Raw genomic sequence first — 23,030 nt, 5'->3', positions numbered from 1 at the left:
TGACCACCTTCGGCAGTCCATGCAGGATTTTTTCCATCACACGTTGGAAAATCACCACAGCAGCTGGGACTCTGAACAGGTGATGGGTGTATTCAAATAACCCCCGATGGGAGTTTATGCTCGCTAATTTTCTGGATGCTGGATCTAGCTCCATCTGTAAGTAGGCGTTGCTCATATCAAGTTTCATAAAGGAACATCCTCCAGATAGTTTTGTGTAAAATTCATCCAATCAAGGTGGATCGGGTATTTGTCCAGGCGTGAAGCTCTGTTTACCATTAGCTTGTAAACGCTGGAGAGTTGGACAGACTTGCCGTATAATCCACAGATCCTTCAGGCGCTGAAGCTCCATTCCAAACTTAGTAAGCAATATGTAGGGGATAGGCCTCACCCTAAAGTACCAGGGCTTGTTATGTTCTGTGTTGTGGCTGTAGTACAGATGTGATTAGAACATCTATTTCCTTGACCAGTAAGATAGTTTATTAACCGAATGAACACGTGGAAGGTTAACTAACGAACAATGACACAAACGGTAACGAGTAAGCAAATTCAGTGAATTCTCTTGGAGCTACTTCGGGTGCGACTAACCTCCAGTACAACTTACTATCAATTGTCAGATAGTTCAGGTCACATGGTCAATCTCTATCACTACCTGCTGGTTGGAGGTCAAATCGATAACTATATACATTAATAGATAACTACATACAAAATTGTGCATCGGCATATCACCACAGGGTTGACAACCAGGATCCATATAGATACAAGCCTTGGATCCTTTCATCCTACCCAGACCCTCATGGAACACTTTGGATTATTTGCTCAGCACGTCGTGCAGATTTCCATTGCCCATCTGAAAAAACCTGTTGCCAGTTGAGAAGGGAACTCGACCAGTCACACAATTGGGCCTCGGTCGCATTACCACAACCAATAGAAGATGGACCAACAGTTGCCGTGTGTTACGAAAGTTACGGCGGTCCACACGATGCTCAATGGCTCGCAGGAATAGGTCGACAACCTTGCCTTGGTGTCACACAAGGTCAGTGGCATGATCCCTGCACAAAGTTGTTGAAATTTCTGATGGTCCATGACAGAGACGACAGCTCCACTGTTCAATTCCATCCCATCACCACAGGATAATCATTTACTGGTAACATGACCCAGATCAGTGCTATCTTCGGGCCGTGACGCAATTCAGTGCCATTGAACAGTCCTCCACGTCTGGGGGAACACGTGCAAGGCCCTGGCTTGCAGTGATCTCGATGGCTGTCTTGAAAGACATTCTCTGCACCGAATTCTGGCAGTTCTCGCCATCCTTTGTTCTCCAGCCACACATTTAACAATGTGGTCGGCTCTCCAATTTGCCCTCACAATAGATATCTCGTAGGGTTTGCAATGGTTGCTGAGTGCTTGGCCCAGCTGCGAATGTGCCTCAGGGGGTTGCCCTTTGAGAGGTGAACTAGCTGACCGATATTGCCAGGTTATGCAGTGGTAGTTTGAAATGGAGGACAGGAACAAACTATGAATGTCATAGTCCATGGACCTCTGCAGCTCCTGCACTCCTTTCTCTGCATGCTCACCGGACATCGATAGCTCGATGGACTATTTTAAATCCAAGTTGGGCTCCGCCAACAGCTTCCTCTCAGTGGTCATGTCTTTTTATCCCACAAACCATCCGATCCCTCAATATTTCGGAGAAGGATGGCGCAAACTCACAATACCCAACCTGGCGCCTTAGGAGGATCAAAAAGTCAGTGACCGATTCACCTGGAGATGGCATCGACGTGTAAAACCACTACATGATCACAGAAGGTTATGGGTCATTATTTTCAGCTACTAACGCGACCAGCTCGTCAAACAATTTTAAATCCGGTGCGGCTAGGTAAGTGAAACTTTATATATTTCCAAAGGTCGGGATCCCGCAGGTGGTCAGAAGGGTGACATTGGGAAAATCTTCCCCCAAAATAAAGTTAGCCTGGAAAAAGTACCTTGTGCATTAGGCATGCTGGCTCCACTCCTCTAGGCCTACATTGAAAAGTTCCAGCTTATCGAACAGTGGCATCTTGAACTTTCATGTCCACATGCGCCGTGGGTGGTACTTATCTGGGGCGGATACGCGGTTCCTCAAGTGAGTCTGGAGTTTCCTTCTGCCCTCATCACCAGTTTAGTAACTTGCAGAACCCAGCGGTAGTGGAATAGGATTTATTGAACCATGTACAAATTCTGTCCACGGCAATAACACTGGGAAGCCCGCACTCCACGAGTCCCATGGGGAGATCGACGATGGGCAACACGGTAGCATAGTGGCTATCACAGTTGCTTCACAGCCCCAGGGTCCCAGGTTAGATTCCCGGCTGGGTCACTGAATGTGCGGAGTCTGAATGTTCTCCTGTGTCTGCGTGGGTTTCCTCCGGATGCTCCAGTTTCCTCCCACAGTCTAAAGATGTGCGGGTTAGGTGAATTGGCCATGCTAAATTGCCCTTGGTGTCCAAAAAAATGTTAAATGGGGCTTACTGGGTTACGGGGATAGGGTAGATAGGTGGGCTTCAGTAGGGTGCTCTTTGTAAGGACAGGTGCAGACTCGATCGGCCGAATGGCTTCCCTCTGCACTGTAAATTCTATGATGGTAGAGAAGCTTCTAGAAGATGGATGAGCCAGTAAGGAATGATTGAAGGGTTGGATGTTCAGAGTCCTTTAAAAATGGTGGGACTGGATGCAGATATCCAATTGGGTGTGAATCACACAGGTGGGAAACATGAACTTCGGGTTCAGAGCCATTTAAAATGATTGCTGCCTTCAAACAGACTCTAATTTTACTGTTCCAAGTGCCTGAACCTGCCGTGTGGTAGTCACAAATTTATGGGTGAGAGGTAAACGCTTTTGAAGGATGGATAAGGTGTGTTTAAGTGCTATTATTCAATGCTATTTAAACCCTCAGCCCTTGAAAAATGAAAATTATATCTCGACTGCGGCTGTCAGTTTGAGTTTTAAAACATACGCTGCTGGAGTGCATTGACTGACAGTTAATTTGGTGTCGTTCAGAAAAAGCCATTCTCATCTATTCTTGTGGAATCATAGATTTTATTATTGACATTTCCCCAGGGTTGTTAATAGAGCTAGATCATTATAAATGCATGTTGGGCTTCAAATACACCAAAAGCATTCATCTCAGCAAGGGGGAAGTGGGCTGAGATTTTGATAGGCAGTTTTGAGAGGTGATGAAAGGATTCACTGTATTTGATATAGTCAATAAATAGAAATTCGTTTTTATAACAGATTGCCCAACTGAGGGGATTTAGCATGTTTCCTTTTCATTTTGAAGTCTTGTATGAGTGAGAGCTCTAATAGATTGTTAGAAGTTTAGTTTTTACAGCTCCACATGGCTCCTGAAATCTGTCCAGACTGGATACTGGTTAAGCGGTGATGGAAGTGGCATTACGGGAAAGAGATGGCACGGGGGAATGAGCCATTATGAAGGTAATGTGGGTGGTATGAGGGGTATGGAGCTGGGTGGGGCAGGTGAGGGCGAGAGGGCCTTTTATAAAACTGGGATGAAGTCTCAGGAGAACCATGGCATATCTTCTAACCAGCTTGCCTCCAGAGGTGGCAGGCAGGACCAGATCATGCTCCTCAACCGGAGTGAAACCTGCATGTAATGGGTCCCTGAGTGGCTGGTTTAGCACAGGGCTAAAGAGCTGGCTTTGAAAACAGACCAAAGCAGGCTAGCAGTACGGTTCAGTTCCCGTACCAGCCTCCCTGAACAGGCGCCGGAATCTGGCGACAAGGGGCTTTTCACAGTAACTTCATTTGAAGCCTACTTGTGACAATAAGTGATTTTCATTTAATTACATTTTCATATTGAAGCAGATCTGCTGATTGGGAAAATGTTCCAACGTGGGCTATCCTCCCCAGTGAGTAAAATCTGGGCCAAGGTATCCAAAACCTTGATCAGAGGAGGATTTTGAATATTTTTAATCGTTCACAGAATGCGTGTGTCATTGACAAGGCCAACATTTATTGCCCAACCCTAATTGCCTTTGAGAAGGTAGCGATAAGCTTCCTTCTTCAGCGGAATGGAGTGACTTGCCAGACCACTTCATAGGGCAGGGTAAGAATCAACCACATTGCAGTCACATATCGATCAGATTGGGTAAAGTCAGCAGATGTCCTTCCCAAAGGACATTATTGAACAGATGGGTTTTTACAACAATCTAATAGTTTCATGGTCTTCATTACTGATGCTAGCTTTTTATTCCACTTATTTAATTAATTTAAATTCCCCAGCTGCATTTGAGCCATTTAAATTCATGTCTCTGGATCATTAGGCTAGGACTCTGGACTGACAGTCAGATGAGGCAGGAAAGCCAGAGTGAGTTTGGTGAGTGGAGACTGGAGGTAGTTCTGGAGACTTATGGACGGGGAAAGATGTGAGATAATTTTTCCCCTTTCTCACTTTCGGCTAACCAAAACAAGATTTATTTTAGAGAATGAGTATTTAACCCCGCAAGTGCTGTGACTTTCAAGAACAGAAATGAAACAGGCTTTCTTTCATGTTTAAATCGAAAGGATAAACGTTTATTTTTCGCAACTGCTGAAATGTAAACACAACAAATCCCCACTCCTCATTACACACACACACACACAAAAGTGATTTCTAACAATGCAGCATGCACTTAATTATCTTAACGAAAAGTCACTTCTAATCAGTCCGCAAGACACTAGTTTCAAAGTTGTTGGCCTGAAGAATTTCCTATTGATGCACTGTAGAAAAATTAAGGTTGGAGGTTTCTGATTATGGAGTCACATTTGTTCACCCAAATCAGCAGCAAGCTTCTGGCTGTCCATTCAAAGTTGGTCAAGCCTGACCAGACTTACTAGCTACCGCATGGTGTTTGCACTTGCTAGCTCGTGGACTCTGACTGTCTCAGTGGCTGGGTCCAGAGAGAGCGGGAAACCTAGTGCCCTCTGGCTTTATAGTGGTAGTGTCCTGTCTGATGATTGGCTGTATTGTGTTGTGTGCTTACTTGTCATCCTGTGTGTCAATCACTGCCTGTCTGCACCTCATTATATACATGAGTGGATATTATGACAGGTAAGTCCTACTTCTCTGCCTAAGATGACTTCTGAGTCAAGGTTCTTCCTTGTTTCAGTTGAGAGATAATCTCCACGTAATCTCTGTATCCCAGATTGACTCATTGTCGATCTATGGGGATTAATAAGATATTGGCGATCACCAGCCGATTTTGGTCAAATTACAACAATATTGATGTATTGCATTGTCCACATACTGGGTTGGTGGGAATGTAATTGGCAGACAATCAGGAATAAATGATATCCCATCCTTCCAGCCTCATGTAACCTTCTGTATTGTTGAAATCCCATCTTCATTGGGTCAGAAAGTCTAATAGCCAGTGATACTTACATCTCAATTGAAACGGAGAAAGTAGTTATCAACATCTGGGAAGTCCGCTTTATATTTTAATGACTTTCCAGTGATATATGTATATATGCACTGATTTCACATCTGAAAAGGAACCACAAAATAAGGCACCTGACCCCTCTGGAGTCCATCTTGCCGAGGTACACCCTCTGCTGATTTCTAAAAGCAAAGTGTCCAACTTCCAATGAGCTTTAAGGGCAAATGATGTGACCATAACAAGACAGAAGAGTGATGATTTTGGAACAATAAGCACAATTTTAAAACTGATGCAGGATCATAGAATTGTTATGGCACAGAAAGTGGCCTATTTGGCCCATTGCGTCCATGCTGGCTCTCCTAAGGTACAAACACATCCTGTGACTCCCCAACCTTCTTCCCACATCCCTACAAATTCTTCGTTTTCAGATATTCAGAACGTTTTGACAAATTAATGGCATAGAAGGAGGCCAGTCTGCCCATCATGTCTGCACAAGCTGAAAAATTAACGACCCAACCTAATCCCATTTTCCAGGACGTGGTCCATAGGTTTTGGCACTTCAGGTGTATACCCAAAATTTCATATCAGTAAAGGATTTCTGTCTCTTATAGGCTATGAGGAAGCGCTAGGGATTTGGGTGTTGGTGAAAGATAACAAGAAGACTAATGTGTCAACAGGGCTTGGGTGGAAGTAACCAGTATTTGTAATGGAGGGGAGATGGTGTCAAAAAATCAACTCAACTTTCTGACCCGGTCAACAGTTTGTTTTAGCCTTCCAGAGTGACAAATGAGACAGATTAATCAGAGGCAACGGGGTGCTTGACATTAGTGGTATCCCGTTTTTGTCAATCTGAGCCAAATGTGGCAGCTTGGCCAAAGAAAGAGGCATTATCCTGCTTGAAAATGTGTTTAACAATGTTTTACTTTTGCTATGAATTGAAAAATGTTTATGCATCATTTTAGTCATATGAATGCTATTAATGCTGAGGTTATTCATGAAGGCCCCACTGTCTCAACCTTGCCCCTCACCGGAGGTGTGGTGATCCTCAGGTTAAATCATCACCAGTCAGCTCTCCCCCTCAAAGGGGAAAGCAGCCTATGGTCATCAGCCTATGGTGACTTTACCGCTATCATGACAGAGCAGATTAAATCCAGAGCAAAATTTGAACAGGTGTCATGGGGAAGGTACCAGGAAATGGCTGTTCTCCAAACTTTTGTTTAATTGAAGAAAAAAAGTTCATTCCATGTGGCAATGCCTTGACCAGAGTAAAATTGCCTGGTTTGAAATTAAGCAAACTCTAGGCTTTTATATATTTCATCATGCATTCTCTATGGCAACACCTCCACCAATCAGAGCGCACTTGCCAACCAACCAACACTCTCTTCTCATGCTGCACAAATTGTTGTTCCCTTTACAATTGGTATTCTAATAAATGAGTGAAAGACATAATGACGTATTATCAACATGTTTCTTTTTTTCAGTCATTCTCAAGTTCTGTAGTCCTGTACAACTAATAATTTACCATTTCTAACTATTGCCCCACAACGGAGGTTACACTGCCTGACCTATAGTTGCCAAGCTTATTTTGACACTATTTTTGAACAAGGAAGTAACATTTGCAAGTCTCCCATTTTTGGGCACCATTCCTGAATCTAAGGAAGACTAGAAAACTATGGTCAGTGCCTCTGTAATTTCCACTCTCACTTCCCTCAGTATCCTTGGATGCATCTCAACTGGCCCTGATGTTTCATCAACTAAAAGCCTATCCAATGCCTTCTCCTTATCAATCTCAGGTGACTAAATTAACTCCTCTTACAGCTGTTTTATCTTTCGTAAAGGCAGGTGCAAAACATTCATTTAATACCTCTCTGGCTCCTTTGCAAATCTCTTTTGTGGTCACTTGGCCCTATTCCACCTTTTACCACCCTATTACTATTTGTATGCATTTAGAAGACTTACAGATTCCCTTTTATATTAGCTGCTAGTCTCTTTTCATACTCTTTCTTTGCTTCTCTTATTTGCGTTTATACTTTCCCTCTGAACCTTTTATACAATTAGCATGGTTCTCGGTTGTATTACCCATCTGAAATCTGTATTAAGCACACGTTTTCTTATTCATCTTGATTTTTGTCTCTTTTGTCATCCTCAGAGCTTTGGATTTGTTTGCTCTGCCTTTCAGTTTCATGGGAATATACCTTGTCTGTGCCTGAACACTTTCTTCACGAAGGGCAGCCCATTGTTCAAACAGTGTTTGGCCTGATAACCTTTGATTTACCTGGACAGTATCTACTCCTAATCCATTGAAGTTGGCTTTCCCTTAGTTAGTTATTCGCCCTCTGCAATTATTAAAATCCATTTCCATACAATGATCTCTATCTCCGAAATGTTCCCCAACTACACTTGATCTACTTGCTCATGCTCATGAAGTAAGTCCAGCAGTTCCTCCCTTCTCATAACCAGTTTAGCTCAGTGGGCTAGACAGCTGGTTTGTAATGCAGAACAAGGCCAGCAGCATGGGTTCAATTCCTGTACCAGCTTACCCAAACAGGCGCCGGAATGTGGTGACCAGGGGCTTTTCACAGTAACTTCATACTTACGACAATAAAAAATTATTATTATTATAAAATGCACTTGCTTCCCGAAATTATAGGTTTTGATTAATTTAACTCGGGGTTTCATTAAATTTGAACGATGAGGCTCCCCATCAAATGCCACCAGGAACAGAATTCCTTCCTATTTTCATTGCGTAAAGCCAGGATGTCCATCAGAGGCCTATTTAAACTGAAAGACACTTCATTAGGGCTGCATTCCACTCTGGAAGATCACTGCAAGGAGTTTTATTTATAAACAAATTAATTAGAAGCAGGATTCCACTTTCAAGGTTTTTCTAAAGTGATGAATGTGAGGTGATATGTTGGAGGATCATTCACAACCTTGACATCCACCAGGTCTGGAGAGAGGAGATTGTGATCGCCAGATCCAGGATCCCATGAAGAAAATGTTTCAATTACTTTATAAGAATAACAGTGGGTCAGTATTGCTCTTCAATTCCCCATCTCTCTAAATATCCCCTGGCAGAGGTTATTCTCACCTGCCTCCCTCAACACTCTGAACATTTTCTCCTCTTCATCACATGCTTCACCACCAAACCATCTCAAAAATGTACTCAACGCTTCCTTGCTCCCAGTTCATGAGTTACTTAAATCTTGTCACTGTTGTTAAGCAAGCAAATATTGCAGCTAATTTTCAAACCAATATGCTACCTCAAATAGCAATAACTAAAAGTTGCAGGGCGCCATGTGGTGCAGTGGAAAGCACTGAGACTGCTGTGTTGAGGACCCGGGTTCGAATCCCGGCCCTGGGTCACTGTCCGTGTGGAGTTTGCACATTCTCCCCATGTCTGCATGGGTTTCACCCCCACAACCCAAAGATGTGCAGGTTAGGTGGGTTGGCCATGCTACATTGTTCCTTAATTGGATAAAGAAATAATTGGGTACTCTAAATTTATAGAAAGAAAAAGTAAATGTTGCCATAGTCCCAGATGACCATAGGCTGTGAAGGGGGTATCCAGCGATGAGACCTCTTAAAACGGAATAGCTAGGATGCCACTGGGGTAGTTCTACAGAAGTTAGTTTATTAAGGATTGAGATTAATTATAGAAAGTATACCCACTAATCATTATTAACTATTAAACCTGTATTTTAGGACATAGCAATGATAATCATGTAGACTCTGGCTACAAGCAGTGGCCACATCGCTTGACGTGTCTCAAAACCATGGGCTACCTTGCCATGTTTTTGAGACACACGAGATGTGTGGTCAGCAGATGACATAGTGGACAGAGTAAACAAGTTTTATCAGTGGCCCCCAATATCCTCTGAAACAATCCAAGGAGTAAAGAGGATGACAGTTCTGACATCCTGTCCCTCTGAAACAATGGGTGGACAAGATCTGACTGCGATATAAAGATGGAGAGTCTAGGAAAAACAACTTAAAATGGACACAGGATTTTGGTAAACAACAGGTGATAGGATGGGGATAAATCATGGGTTGGTCACAATTTAATTGGATAGTTTGAACATGGCAGCTTCAAGGATTGGATCAAGTCCAACTGGAGTGGGCTGTTGATTATTGGAAATCGTACAATTGATTTATTTTTTTATCAGTGTTTAGTCGATCGATCTTGGCATTATCCAGGTCCATCTCTCGTGTACACGAAGCCAAGCTTGGGATAATAAAAGCCATCTTATCCAGGTTGTTGTGTGTCTGCTCTGTTTATTAAGCTAAGGCCGAACAATGAGGGCGGAACCCCACGTGAAGGCTGGCTCAATACTCGGGCCTTCGAAACGCTCCTACAGGCTGCTTTCCCCTTTGAGGCAGTGATCAGTCAGGAGGCATGGCCTTCACGAATAACCTCAGCTGGTACAGGAATTGACCTTGCACTGTTGGCCTTGCTCTGCATCACAAACCAGCTGTCCAGCAAACAGAGCTAAAATGCTACTGGGTAAGAAATATTGATCAAGACAGAAGGTAAAATCCACTTATTGTAAATCGAGCCTCCGTTTAACACTTCATCTGAAAGTGGCAATGGTAACACTGCAGCATTCACTCAGTACTATGCTTTTTACTCGGATGGCTCAATAAATTTACCCACCTCCTTTGTAAGAAGGAAGTATGATATTGGGAGAGCTTTCTTGTCAGATCATTATCACATCTGGAAACAGTATCCTTTCCATCTTTTGGAAAATGCATCCTGGCACTTACATAGTTGCAGGGGCAGACAGGCTGTCAAATTAATTGATAAAGAACAGGACAAGTGTGCAGGAATCAGAAGTTTTGTTTAACTTTTAATTTAATCACAATCTTCATTTGTGCTGAAAGGTATGTAATCCCATTTTTCTAGATACTTAGTTGTTATTCTTTTACATAGAGACTATTTATTGCATTTTGCTGCACTGAATGATGTTGTGGCACATCAAATATGATTTTACACAACTTCAACTTAATTGTACTGTGAAGTATCATGATTAAGATGTCCCCAATTAGTAATGACACTAAATATTTTGCAGCACAGTTTGTTTGCCTGTGCATTGGGGAATTATGTGAGTCACTTCTGGAATGTCTTGGAAATATAACTAATGGCAATTGTGGGCAGATTGTTGGAAACATAGAAGCTGTGGCACTCAATGTTTGACAGGGGAGGTCGCTGTGTGTGCACTAGTCTTGTCAGGGGATAGTTTGGTTCTCTTTGCATTGCTTAAATAATACATCTTGAGTACCATTTAATGGCCTCAGGACCTCGGGTTTACGACCCTTAGCCAAGCAATGAGATTTATTCAGTCAGCAATGTAACAGTATCAATACGGTCACAGCTTATCCCATTTTCTCTAAATCCACAATAAGCTTGCGAGCTCATCTAGGTTAACGCTTAATATTATTGAGCTTTCATAGGATTGAAATACTGTATATAGAATTCAGATTCACCAAAATAACTCTTTCTGGTAATAATTGAAACAAAGGAACATAAAGAACCAAATAATGGTACAAATGTATAAATGTATTCTAATTGTACATGCCTTGCGAGTGTTGTTAGGATTATCAACTAATGATATACCGCACAAAGGGATATCAACTTATCAATACAAAACTGACACAAACCTCCACTGGAGAGAGCAAAAGCAAGCATTTCTCAGGATCTAGTCCTTGAAGCTGGATTTGAGACACCACGGCATACTTTGAAAGAATGAAAGTTGTAATTAATGATTTGCAGACTTTAACTTTTACTACATAAAAATCAATATAGTCAGTTTTCAGCTACTTCCATGGTCTCTGATTGAACCGTTATATCAATCATACTGCTATTCCTCCCAAAAACAGCATTGGTAATGAGATGCACACTGGGTGATCTTGTAATAAAGCATGCTAAGCTATTGGCAGAGGGCCAAGTAGTAAATATTTCACCAACAGAACTTAGTGTCAATGAATAAATCATTGTGTAACCTATACAAGGATTTGATTAATTCCCGTGCTGTAAAAGTAGTTCTTACATGATCAGAAGGAAATGCATTTGCTTCCATGAGAATCTTATATCTACTTGATGTTGGTTTGTAGAAGGACAGCTGAAAAAAATAAAGGTTACCACATAAAAAAGTTAATATTCAAGTAAATCCATATGACATGTATTTAAATTTAGTTTTCACATGGTGTGGGCATCAGCGGTCAGCATGCATTGCCCATCCCTAATTGCCCTTGAACTGATTGGCTTCCTAGGCTATTTCAGAGGGCAGTTACTAGTCAACCACATTATTGTGGATCTGGAGTCACGTGCAAGCCAGGCCAGGCAAGGACAGATTGGTTTTTATGGCAGTTTTCAATGGATTCATGGTCACTACGATGGAGACTAGTTTTGATTTCCAGTCTTTATTTATTGAATTTAAATTCCTCCGGCTGCCATGGCGGGATGTGAACTCATGACCTCAGAATATTACCTGTGCATCTGATTACTACTCTAATGACATTACCATCATCTCCCATGGTAGCATAGTAGTTAACACAGTTGTTTCACAGCTCCATGGTCCCAGGTTCAATTCCCGGTTTGCGTCACTGTCTGTGTGGAGTCTGCACATTCTCCCCGTGTGTGGCTGGGTTACCTCCGGGTGCTCTGGTTTCCTCCCACAGACCAAAGATGTGCAGGTTAGTTGGACTGGCCATGATAAATTGCCCTTAGTGTCCAAAAAGGCTGGGTTATGGGGATAGGGTGGAGGTGTGGCCTTAAGTGGGGTGCTCTTTCCTAAGGGCCGGTGCAGACTTGATGGGCCAAATGGCCTCCTTCTGCACTGTAAATTCTATGATGAAATTAAATAAAGTTCCAACTGTCTATTGATGAATATTCAAAAAACACTCATTGATCGAAAACCATTTACAAAATTTATATTATTTTCACTACTTAATCTCTATAAAAGCAAACAGCGAAATCAAGTACTTAACCCCTGACAAATAAAAACAAATATTTGTCTTCATAACTCCACATCAAAGACTTTCTAATCATTTGGAGCTGTCAATCAAATAGTGAACTGTACTGTAATAATGATAGGTTGTGGACACAGTCATGCAGCACAAATCCTACGATGATAACCTTCGGGGTTATGTCAACAGACAGCAAAATAACAAGCACATTTTTTTTAAACTGCAGTCTTTTGTTCATTTTATGGTGTGATGAACTCAAGAAATTGTCATATGTTTTCTTTGAGATGCTCAGACAGTATGACTTCTCGAGCTGTGATTGATGTGTCATAAAAGTGAGGTAATCGTTGATTTGTAAGGTGAAGAATTCTGCTAATAGATTTTGATAACGATTTACTTGTTTATAGATAGTTAGCTAATGGAATATTTTTTACATTTGAAGGACCCCTGGGGTGTAGATAATTTTTGAGAGGTATTGTGTTTGGTCCTGGCTGAACAAATCAAAGGACATCTTGCAAGAAGAGACATTAGTAGGCCACAAACGTGTCTGAACCAATTGGGTTAAAAAAAACTTGGTTTATTGCAAAGCAATTACATTTAAAATATATATCAGATCCCAGCTGTGTCTGTTCTGTTGGGGTTGGGTTTGGGAAGGCAATGGCATAGTGGTAGTGTCACTGAACTAGTAATTCAGAGATCCAGGGTAATGCTCTGGGCTCGAATCCCACCATGGCAGATGGTGAAATTTGAATTCAATAAAAATAAATCTAGAATTAAAAGGCTAATGATGACCATGAAATCATTTCTGATTGTCGGCAAAACCCATCTGCTCCATTAATGTCTTTCAGGGAAGAAAATCTGCAGTATTTACCCGGTCTGGCTTACATGTGACTCCAGACCCACACGGCAATTTGGCTGACTCTTAACTGCCCCTCCACTGAAATGGCCCAGTCAGTCCAAGGGCAATTGGGGAGGGGCAACAAATGATGGCCAAGGCAGCGATGCCCACATCTCAAGAAAGAATTTTTTTAAAAACACAGCGCAGAAGAGGCATATTAGCCCATTGAGCCTACACCAACATGTGAAAAACACCTGACCTACCTATCTAATACCATTTACCAGCACGTGGCCCATATTCTTGAATGTTATGATGTGCCAAGTTCTCATCCAGGTGTGTCATAAAGATAATGAGGCAACCCCCTCTACTACCCTCCCAGGCAGTGAATTCCAGATTCTCACCACCCTCTGAGTAAAAAAGTCTTTCCTCACATCCCTCCCTATCCTCCCACTCCTCACCTTAAACTTGTCTCCTTTATGTACCCTTGTTATTGACCCTTCAATGAAGGGGAACTGCTGCCCCCTTATCCACCATGTCCACGGCCTTCATAGTATGGCACACCTCGATCAGGTCACCCCTCAGTCTTCTCTGCTCCAATGAAACCAACCCAAGCCTATCCAACCTCTCTTCCACCCCAGGCAACATTCTGGTGAATTTCTTCTGCACCCTATCCAGTGCTATAATGTTCCAACCAGAACTGCACATAGTACTCCAGCTGTGGCTTCACCAAAGTTCTATACAACTCCAACATGACCTCCTAACTTTTGTAATCTATGCCTTGATCGATAAAGACAAGTGTTCCCTATAACCTGCCCATCTACCTTCAGATATTTATGGACAAACACGCAAAGGTCCCTTTGTTCCTCGGCACATCCTAGTTTCATGTCGTTCAGTGTATATTTCCCTGTCAAATTGCTCCATCCAAATCAGATCGCCTCACACATTTCAGGGTTAAATTCCATCTGCCACTTATCTGCTAATTTGACCATCCCTTCCACATCTTCCTGTAACCCAATACACTCAACCTCACGGCTAACCAGATTGCCAGTCTTGTGTCATCTGCAAACTTACGGATCCTATCGCAGCGCCCCCCCCCCCCCCCCCCACCCCCCTATAGCCATCTCTGTTGTTTATATAAATGATGAATGATAGGGGACCCAGCACAGATCCCTGTATGCCGCTGGTCACTGGCTTCCAGTCACTAAAGCAGCCTTTTGTCATCACACTTGGTCTTCTACAACGAAGCTAATTTTGAATCCATCTTATCAAATTACCATGCATCCCATGTGCATTTGTCATCTTTATAAGTCTTCCATGTGGTACTTTGTCAAAGGCTTTGCTGAAATCCATATAAACTACATCACCTGCAGTACCTTCATCTCCACAGCAGGCCACCTCCACAAAAAATTCAACTAAATTTGTTAATCATGACCTCCCTCTGACAAAGTTATGCTGACTATCCTCGATTAAACATTGCCTCTCCCAGTGGGGATAGATTCTCTCCTTCAGAATTTTCACCAATAGTTTTCCTGTTGCTGAAGTGAGACTCACTTGTGTGTCATTCCCTGGCAAATCTCCATAACCCTTCGTAAATAATGGAAACACACTAGTCATTCAGTTCTCTGGCATCTTCCTGTGGTCAGAGAGGAATTAAAAATGGGGTCAGAGCTTCTTGAATCCCACTTGAATCTGTGCCATGGCATCTGTGCTTGTCAATTTGCAGAAGCCTCTGTGAACCACAGATGTGCATATTACAACCCATTCCATTTCCCCATCCCACCAACCCCATGTGTGTGTTCAGGGGCGAACTTCTGCACAAGTGGATAGCACTGTGGCTTCACAGCGCCAGGGTCCCAAGTTCGATTCTCCGCTGGGTCACTGTGTGGAATCTTCATGTTCTCCCCGTGTCTGTGTGGGTTTCCGCCAGGTGCTCCGGTTTCCTCCCACAGTCCAAAGACATGCAGGTTCAGTGGATTGGCCATGATAAATTGCCCTTAGTGACCACAAAAAGGTTAGGGAGTGTTATTGGGTTACGGGGATAGGGTGGAAGTGAGGGCGTAAGTGGGTTGTTGCAGATGCGATGGGCTGAATGACCTCCTTGTGCACTGTATGTTCTATGTTAATTCACTGAACTTTGTGTTCAGCTTTCTTTGAGGTCAGCAGCAAGATCATCACCATTGACTGTGAAATCTGAGCCCAAAAGATTTCCAAATTGTCACTTTCATTTCTACTAGAACCTCAGTGAATACTGCTGGAATTACACGGATTTTGACAAAAAGGTAATTCAACGTCACAAAAAAAGGTTCTGTCTGTCAGATACAAACTGAATGAATGAAAAAGTCTGGCTTGTTGAAAGCTGTCAGTTGAAAATTAGGCATGCCCATTGTAAGTGAGTGAGGGGAACTGGGGCAATTCTCTGTTTGTGAACGGTGACCCACAGGAATTCCCAATTTTGTATCCAACATCAACTAAGCCATCAGGTTACGGAGAGCAACAGGCAACGAATTGCCAAAAAGCAATTGGAGGGCTGCAGCCACCCTCAGATATGTGAGGCAATCAGGGAGGGTGTTGAATGGGAAATTGAATACAAGAAAGGAAGGGTTCAATTAGAAAGGAGGGTTCTATTAAATCAAGTGCTAACAGTTCCTGGGATAAGGTAGGTGTGGTTATATGCATCACTGTAAATACACAAGGGGTTAGTGTACATACAATACACCTAGCTAGACATTAGAGGGAGCACCAGAGACATCAAGAGACCGAGACGTGACACTATTACAGGGGGGCATTACACCAACCCATATAAAAGAACACAGCACACATGCTCAGTCTCTTTCCAGTGGAGACACTTAGTGAGTACAGACAGGGTTCATTGAAACACACCACACCCACCGCGAAAATTGTAGCAGACTGGTTAGATAGTCTGAGTAGCTATAGCAGGAGTAACAGAAGAGTCGAATCCAAGTAGGAGAATTGTTAATAGTTTAATCAATGTGTCAAAGCTATCTCCAAGTCTGAACCTTCCTTTGTCACAGTGTCCATCAAGGAAGCAGCTTTTGCTACATCAAGAGCATAACAAAACAGCAGGGATGGTTGAGCAGGGAGGTATTACGCCTGGGAAAGGGAGAACTGTAAACCGGAAGGATTTGGAGGTGAGCAGTAATTGGAGGCGGGGGTATATTAGTGTCCACCAGAGGTAGGGGTTTGGAGGATTATTCCTGACTCCATTGTCATGTAAATATATTTCCAAATGTTGTCTCTAATAGACAGTACCTGCCTCCAGGCAAACAGGTCTCAAAGCAGGTATTTAGCGATTTTATTTGCAAACGCAAAAGCTCTGATATAAAAACAGAAAGTGCTGGAAAAGCACTCCGCCTGTCTGGCAGCATCTGTGGGGAGAGAAACAGTGTGAACATTTTGAGTTCAACCTGACAATTCCTCAGAACTGGTCTGATGCCTGTTTCAGGATGAGGACTGTGTGTTGTTCCTTGTGTCTTAATAAAGCTCGTAGTCTCAAAGGTGGAGAAGATGCTTTATTGTGAATTTGTTCTGTCTTCAGAGCTTAACTTACAGCTACCTCAAATGCTGCCTGCCTGTGTGTCTTGCTCCCAGTTCTGTGAAGTGTGTGCTCACTTCCTGTCCCTGTGTATTTATAGCTCTCCCGTGCTCCCTCTAGTGCTTGCTCAGTTGTATTGCATCTACACTGATATGCAATCACCACAGACTGCCTGCTTTTACCAATATAGCAAATGATGTAATTCCAGCTTGTAGTGAATGTGCACTACTTGCCTTCCACATCAAAGACCGAAATACAGGTGCTGCACTGCCACATTTCTGGTTCTGTTGATTAAATCTTCTCTGAAGGAAGTTCCAAGGCAGATGATAACAAGCTTCATAACTTTCTGTCAGAATAACCTCGCTGTAAGCTGTTTCCTTTAACTGGATTTTAAAGTTGCTATGAACAGTAGCTGAATTTTGAAAGATTAGCCATCAAAATCACAACCAAGATCAAAATCCTTACTCTTTCTCAAGTACAGTTTTGGAAAAGGAACAGGGTTCTCAATTGAATCAAACATTTCTGTTGGAGCTCAAATTTTCAAACACGCATTGATTGAGGGGAGCGTATTTTCCAGTCCAGTCACCAACAAAGTACCTCCTCTGCTGATGTACAAATGGGCAGGCTTCCCATGATTTTCTGCCTATTACTTTTAATGAATGGAATATTGTGAACCATGTGCTCAACATGCACAAACTGCAGGTCAGGTAGTTTTCAATAGCATTCATCTGTAATATTAGTTCTGCATGAAATGAAGGATGAGGATATTTATTAAAAGACTAAGCTCACTTGGTGCATTTGTAATGTGGCCCGGTGTAATGGGCAGAATTGTATGAGGATGGACATCAGAATAAAATGTTCTGGGCCAGTGTTTAGAGAACCCCAAAGTGTAGCATGGAGTTCACCTGACCCACAACTTTTAATAGATTGTGGTATGGGGAGCACACGGCCCATTCTACAGGTGTGGTACAGCAGAAATGGAAAAGTATTTTTTTTAAAGCAAAACAATGTTTATTCTATGAAGTCAAATTGACCTTTTTAAAACATACTGTGAACATCTTAGCAACCATTAATTCAAATACAACCCCCAAAGAACACAACACTAAGTAATCCTTTAAGCTTTCCTTTTAACATCCATAACTCTTAAAACACCTTTTACCAGAAGCACATCAGGTTAAAGTCATTACTGTTATTAGTTTTAAATCACCAGGATTGATTTACGAGCTTTAGATTACAGAGAGAGATTCATTCACCTTCTGGCTGTGACTGCAGCTATCCAGCTCTGAAAACGAAACTAAAACACACCCTGCAGCAAACAGCCTAAAGCAAAAGTAAAAAGCTGACAGACAGCCTAGTTCCACCCACTCTGATATCACTGCAGTAGTAAACACCCGTTTCTTAAAGTTACTCTCACTACATATATTTATATAGACACCCATTTATAAATGATAATTTCTTAAGGTACTCTCACATGACACAGGGAGGAACAAAATTCATGGAGCACAAGTATAAACATCTATAGAAGCAGTGTTATAGTTGGAAAAATGTCACAAATATTTTATGATTGGGGGCATGAAGTACAAATGTAAGGTCACTTCTGAAATCAGTACAATGCACTTGCTATCCACAGTCATAGTACCTTGTTTGCATCATAAGTCAGATATGAGAGACACAGAAAAATAATAATGTAGATTCATCAAAGTGATGTTATGTTGTCGACTGGCCAAAGTGAATGATGAACTACAGAACATTTAGTTTAAATAATTTATTGCAGAACAACTGTGATAAGATAGCTAGGATAAATAAAATCAAGAACAATTAACACTTAACTAACTATTGTGGAACTATTTTGCAAAATACGTCTGTCATCCAGCACAACCTGCTCACAACTGCCTGGAGGCACAGAGCCGCATGGTGGATTTATACTGTCACACTGCCACCTAGTCATCGGAAGTCATGCTTAACATTATGTATAAACCTCTTTATGGAAGTAACATGTTGGAAATCAGACTGCTGAGCAAATGCTTTCCATTCACAGCAGTCAAAACAAGGACCATTATGGCTGATGACCGCATTCGGAATGCCGTGTCGTGCAAATATTTCTTGGACATCCTTAATAACACATCTTGTCAAAGAATTTGACAACTGCGCTATCTCCAGGTACTTAGAGAAATAGTCTCTGACCAGAATGTACTCCTTTCCATTTAAATGGGAAAGATCCATGCCAATCTTCTGCCACGGAGTTGTGACTGCCTCGCCCATCTGCATGGGCTCCTTGCTTTGCCTACATTGAAATCTTTGGCACGTTTCACAGTTCTTCACCATCATCACAATGTTCCGGTTAATCCCAGGCCAATAGACTGCCTCCCTGGCTCTCACCTTGCACGTTTCCATCCCTAAGTGCCCTTCATGCAACTTGATGAGGATCATTGACCGCAATGCCTGTGGAATCACAATCCACTGATTCCACAGCAAAAACCCATTCACGTCACTTAATTCTGCTCAAATATTGTAGAAATCTGAACTTGACCCTTTGGGTCATCCTTCATTGGGATACTTTCTCACTTTCTGCAAGATAGTGTCCTTTCCTCTTTAATGATTGTTGACTTGCTGTCAGAGACTGGCAGAGACTCTGTCACCATGTTTACATGGACCTGTATGTCTGGGGCTGGTTTAGCACACTGGGCTAAATCTCTGGCTTTTAAAGCAGACCAAAGCAGGCCAGCAGCACGGTTCAATTTCCGTACCAGCCTACCTGAACAGGAGCCAGAATGTGGTGACTAGGGGCTTTTCACAGTACCTTCATTGAAGCCTACTTGTGACAATAAGCGATTTTCATTTCATTCATTTAATTTCGTCTTCATCCAGCTGGTTCCTCATTGCCGGTAGCTCTGGAAAACGTGTCAGCCGTGATAAGATGTTTACCCGGCGTATACACCTACTCAAAATCGTACAAATTCATAAACATTCGCTGCAGTCTCGGCGTCATCTCACTCAAATTTTTTTATGATGGCTATCAGCGGCCTATGGTCAGTCTCCACAATGAAAGTTGGAAACCCATACACGTAATCATGAAACTTCGTTAGCCCATTGACAAGCCCATGTCATTCTTTTTTGACTTGTGCTTATCATCGCTCAAACAAGGCCCTTCAGCCCTCCAAGCCTGTACTGGTCATGATAGAAACCTTTGCCAAAACCCTCAGTACTTCCTTGTGTCATATTCCTCGATACCCATTCTATCCATGTGTTTTTCAAGATGCCTTTTGAACGCCAGTAATGTATCTGCTTCCACAACGTCCCCTGGCAATGCTTTCCAGGCACTCACCACCATCTGCGTAAAAAACTTGCCTTGCACGTCTCCTCTAAAGTTTGCCCCACGGACCTTAAACCTATGCCCCCTGGTGACTGACTCCTCCGCCTTGGGAAAGAGTGCCTGCCCATCCACTCTATCCATGCCCCTCATAATCTTGTAGGCCTCGATCAAGTCACCCCGCGACCTTTTAATGAAAACAGACCAAGTCTATTCAGTCTCTCCACATTGCTAACACCCTCCTGAGCAGGCAACATCCTGGTAAACCTCCTCTACACCCTCTCCAAACACTCCACATCCTTCTGGTAGTGTGGCGACCAGAATTGTGCGCACTATTCCAAATGCGGCCTTACCAAGTTTCTATACAACTGCAGTATGACTTGCCAGTTTTTATACTCGATGCCCCATCTAATGAAGGTAAGCCTTCCGTATGCTTTCTTGACTACCTTATCCACTTGTGTTCAGTTTTTGGACATAGCCCTGGATGCATTGGCAGCTAATCTGCTTCCAGATTCTGCTGGAGCAGGACCGCCCTTAAACCTCTAAAAGGGCAGGATGGTAGCATAGAGGTTAGCACAGTTGCTTCACAGCTCCAGGGTCACAGGTTCGATTCCCGGCTGGGTCACTGTCTGTGCGGAGTCTGCATGTTCTCCCCGTGTCTGCGTGGGTTTCCTCCGGGTGCTTCTGTTTCCTCCCACAAGTCCAAAGATGTGCGGGTTAGGTGGAATGGCCATGCTAAATTGCCCTTAGTGTCCAAAAAGGTTAAGTGGGGGTTACTGGGTTATGGGATAAGGTAAATACATGGGATTTGGTCGGGTGTTCTTTGTAAGGGCTAGTGCAGACTTGATGGGCCAAATGGCCTCCTCTGAACTGTAAATTCTGTAAACCATCCTGTGATGCATCAGTTGAGAGTTTTGTATTTTTGGTTGGGTCAAAAATGATAGAATTGGTGCCGTGGTGATCGAAAACTGAAATGCCTGTCGCTCTTGTTCATGGTTGCTGGACCAATGGAATGCTACATCTTTCTTTATTGTCTCCCTCAGATGTGCTGTTTTGGCTGCCAAGTTGGGGATGAAGTTTCCCACAGAATGTATCATGCCGAGCAGTCTTAAAATGCCTTTTTTATCTGTAGGGCATGGCATCTGCCTGATTGGCCTTGCTTTATATTGATCAGGCTGAACCCCTTCTGCTCAGAGCTTGACTCCCACGAAGGTGATGCTGTGCACCCTGATTTGACATTTTGCTCTGTTCAACTTCAGACCGTTTTACCTGATACTTTTCAGGACCCTGAGGAGTCGTTTATCATGCTCTTCCCAAGTCGACTCCCAAATAATAATGTCATCCAAATACACACAGACCCCCGGAATGCTCTCAACTATCTGCTCCATTGCATGATGAAAGATCACTGCAGCTGGGATGGTGCCAAATGGCATTCGTAAAAAACAATGGGCGGGATTCTCCATAGCCCGATGCTGAAATTACGTTAGCCTAATCGGCTGGAGAGTGGGCTGCAACGCCAAAATTGGGGCCGGCACCAGTTTGACGTCGGTCCACCATGCACCGCCCCCTCCAAATTGTCGTCATCGTGATGCGCGCCGCATGCTGTTGGTGAGTCATCGGGCGGCCCACCTGCGATGCTCTACCCCCGATGGGCCGAGTTCCCAACAGCACGGGAGACAAGTCATCTGAGCCAACGTCCTGGTATCGGACTGTGTCCAGCACCACCACACTCGGACAGGAAATGTGCCACTGGCTGGGGTGGGGCATCTGCTAGGGCTGGGGGGAATGGTTGCATTGGCCATTGGGTGGGCTGTGGTTTGCGGGTTACGTTACGCCATGTTGTATGGCAATGACCGGTGCAGGATCATCAGCCATGCGCATGCACGGCCCGGGACACGGCCATTCCCCAGACGTTTTCGAGTGTAAGCAGCGGGGGTTTCAGTCGGCACTGGTGCTACTCTCTCACCGGTACCGGAATCGGTGAGGGGTCAGAGCCAAATTTCCTGTGGTGAAAGTCGAAACATTCTACGCTGGCATCAGCACTTAGTCTCCAGAGTGGAGAACGCAGCCCAAAATCTCCAGAAGGGAGTGTTGAATGTGCACATTTTGGTGCTTTCCTTATTTAGTTTCAGTTGCCAGAAGCCTTGTGATGCACCCTGTTTGTTGAAGCATATTGCTCCTGCCATTTCGCACAGTATCTCCTCTCTTTCTGGTGTAAGGTCGTGTACACTTTAATATTGAGATGCGAATCCTTAGGATCCATGCAGATTCTTAAGTCCCCATTGCACTACACTAATGGTGCCTGCTACCTCTTCTGCTTTCGCGGCAAAATTGACTGTGTTGAGCTGATTTGGAATGTGCCGAAGTTTCACGACGGCGGCTTCAATCGCAAGTCAGTGAGGAAGCTATTGAATGCCGCTTCCACATTCTGGGTGCTTACGGAATATATAACGTTCGAAGGTACAATGCCGATCAAATTTTTTAAGCACTTCCTCGAAGCTTTTGCTGTGAGCCTCTTTTTCAAATACAAGTGTTGAAGATCTCTATTGCTTGGGGACCTGCTACAGTGTGCAAGAATGCAATAAGGCTCTCATTTGGCTGTGCCTGCAGAACAAGGGCTGTAATATAGAGTTTTAACTGTTGCTTATAGACCCTCCAATTCTCGTCTATGTTACCGTAACTGAAGTTTCTGAGATGCTTTTAATGCCTTCCATTCCAGATCGGCCCATCCTGAGTACCAGATGCCAGTAGCTGGCAAGATTAGTAACAAAGATGCGTTTCTTCCTTATCCTTCAAAGTTATCTTTAGTAGTTCGGATTTCTTCGAACAGAATCTTCTAGATCTTATGAAATCATCACTACTGATCACATGCCATGTTCTGTAGACTGGCTAAAGTGAATGATGAACGACAGAACATTTGGTTTGAATAATTTATTGTAGAACAACTGGGTGATA

General features: G+C 43.1%; 1 protein-coding gene across 1 annotated transcript in view; it reads right to left on the bottom strand.

Annotated features, from left to right (window-relative positions):
• kynu (kynureninase) overlaps positions 1 to 23,030 on the bottom strand; it is a 207,809-nt gene that overhangs the window by 89,030 nt on the left and 95,749 nt on the right. The window contains exons 6-7 of the mRNA XM_038789947.1: positions 11,459 to 11,530; positions 11,070 to 11,144 (exon numbers count right to left, since the gene is read on the bottom strand). Coding sequence (XP_038645875.1) covers positions 11,070 to 11,144; positions 11,459 to 11,530 — 147 coding nt within the window. The remainder of the gene's footprint in view (positions 1 to 11,069; positions 11,145 to 11,458; positions 11,531 to 23,030) is intronic.

The sequence above is a fragment of the Scyliorhinus canicula genome, chromosome 2 (genome assembly GCF_902713615.1).
Source record: "Scyliorhinus canicula chromosome 2, sScyCan1.1, whole genome shotgun sequence".
NCBI classification, from domain to species: Eukaryota; Metazoa; Chordata; class Chondrichthyes; order Carcharhiniformes; family Scyliorhinidae; genus Scyliorhinus; species Scyliorhinus canicula.
Note: the sequence above shows the minus strand (reverse complement) of the source record. Positions and strands in the feature narration are given on the sequence as shown.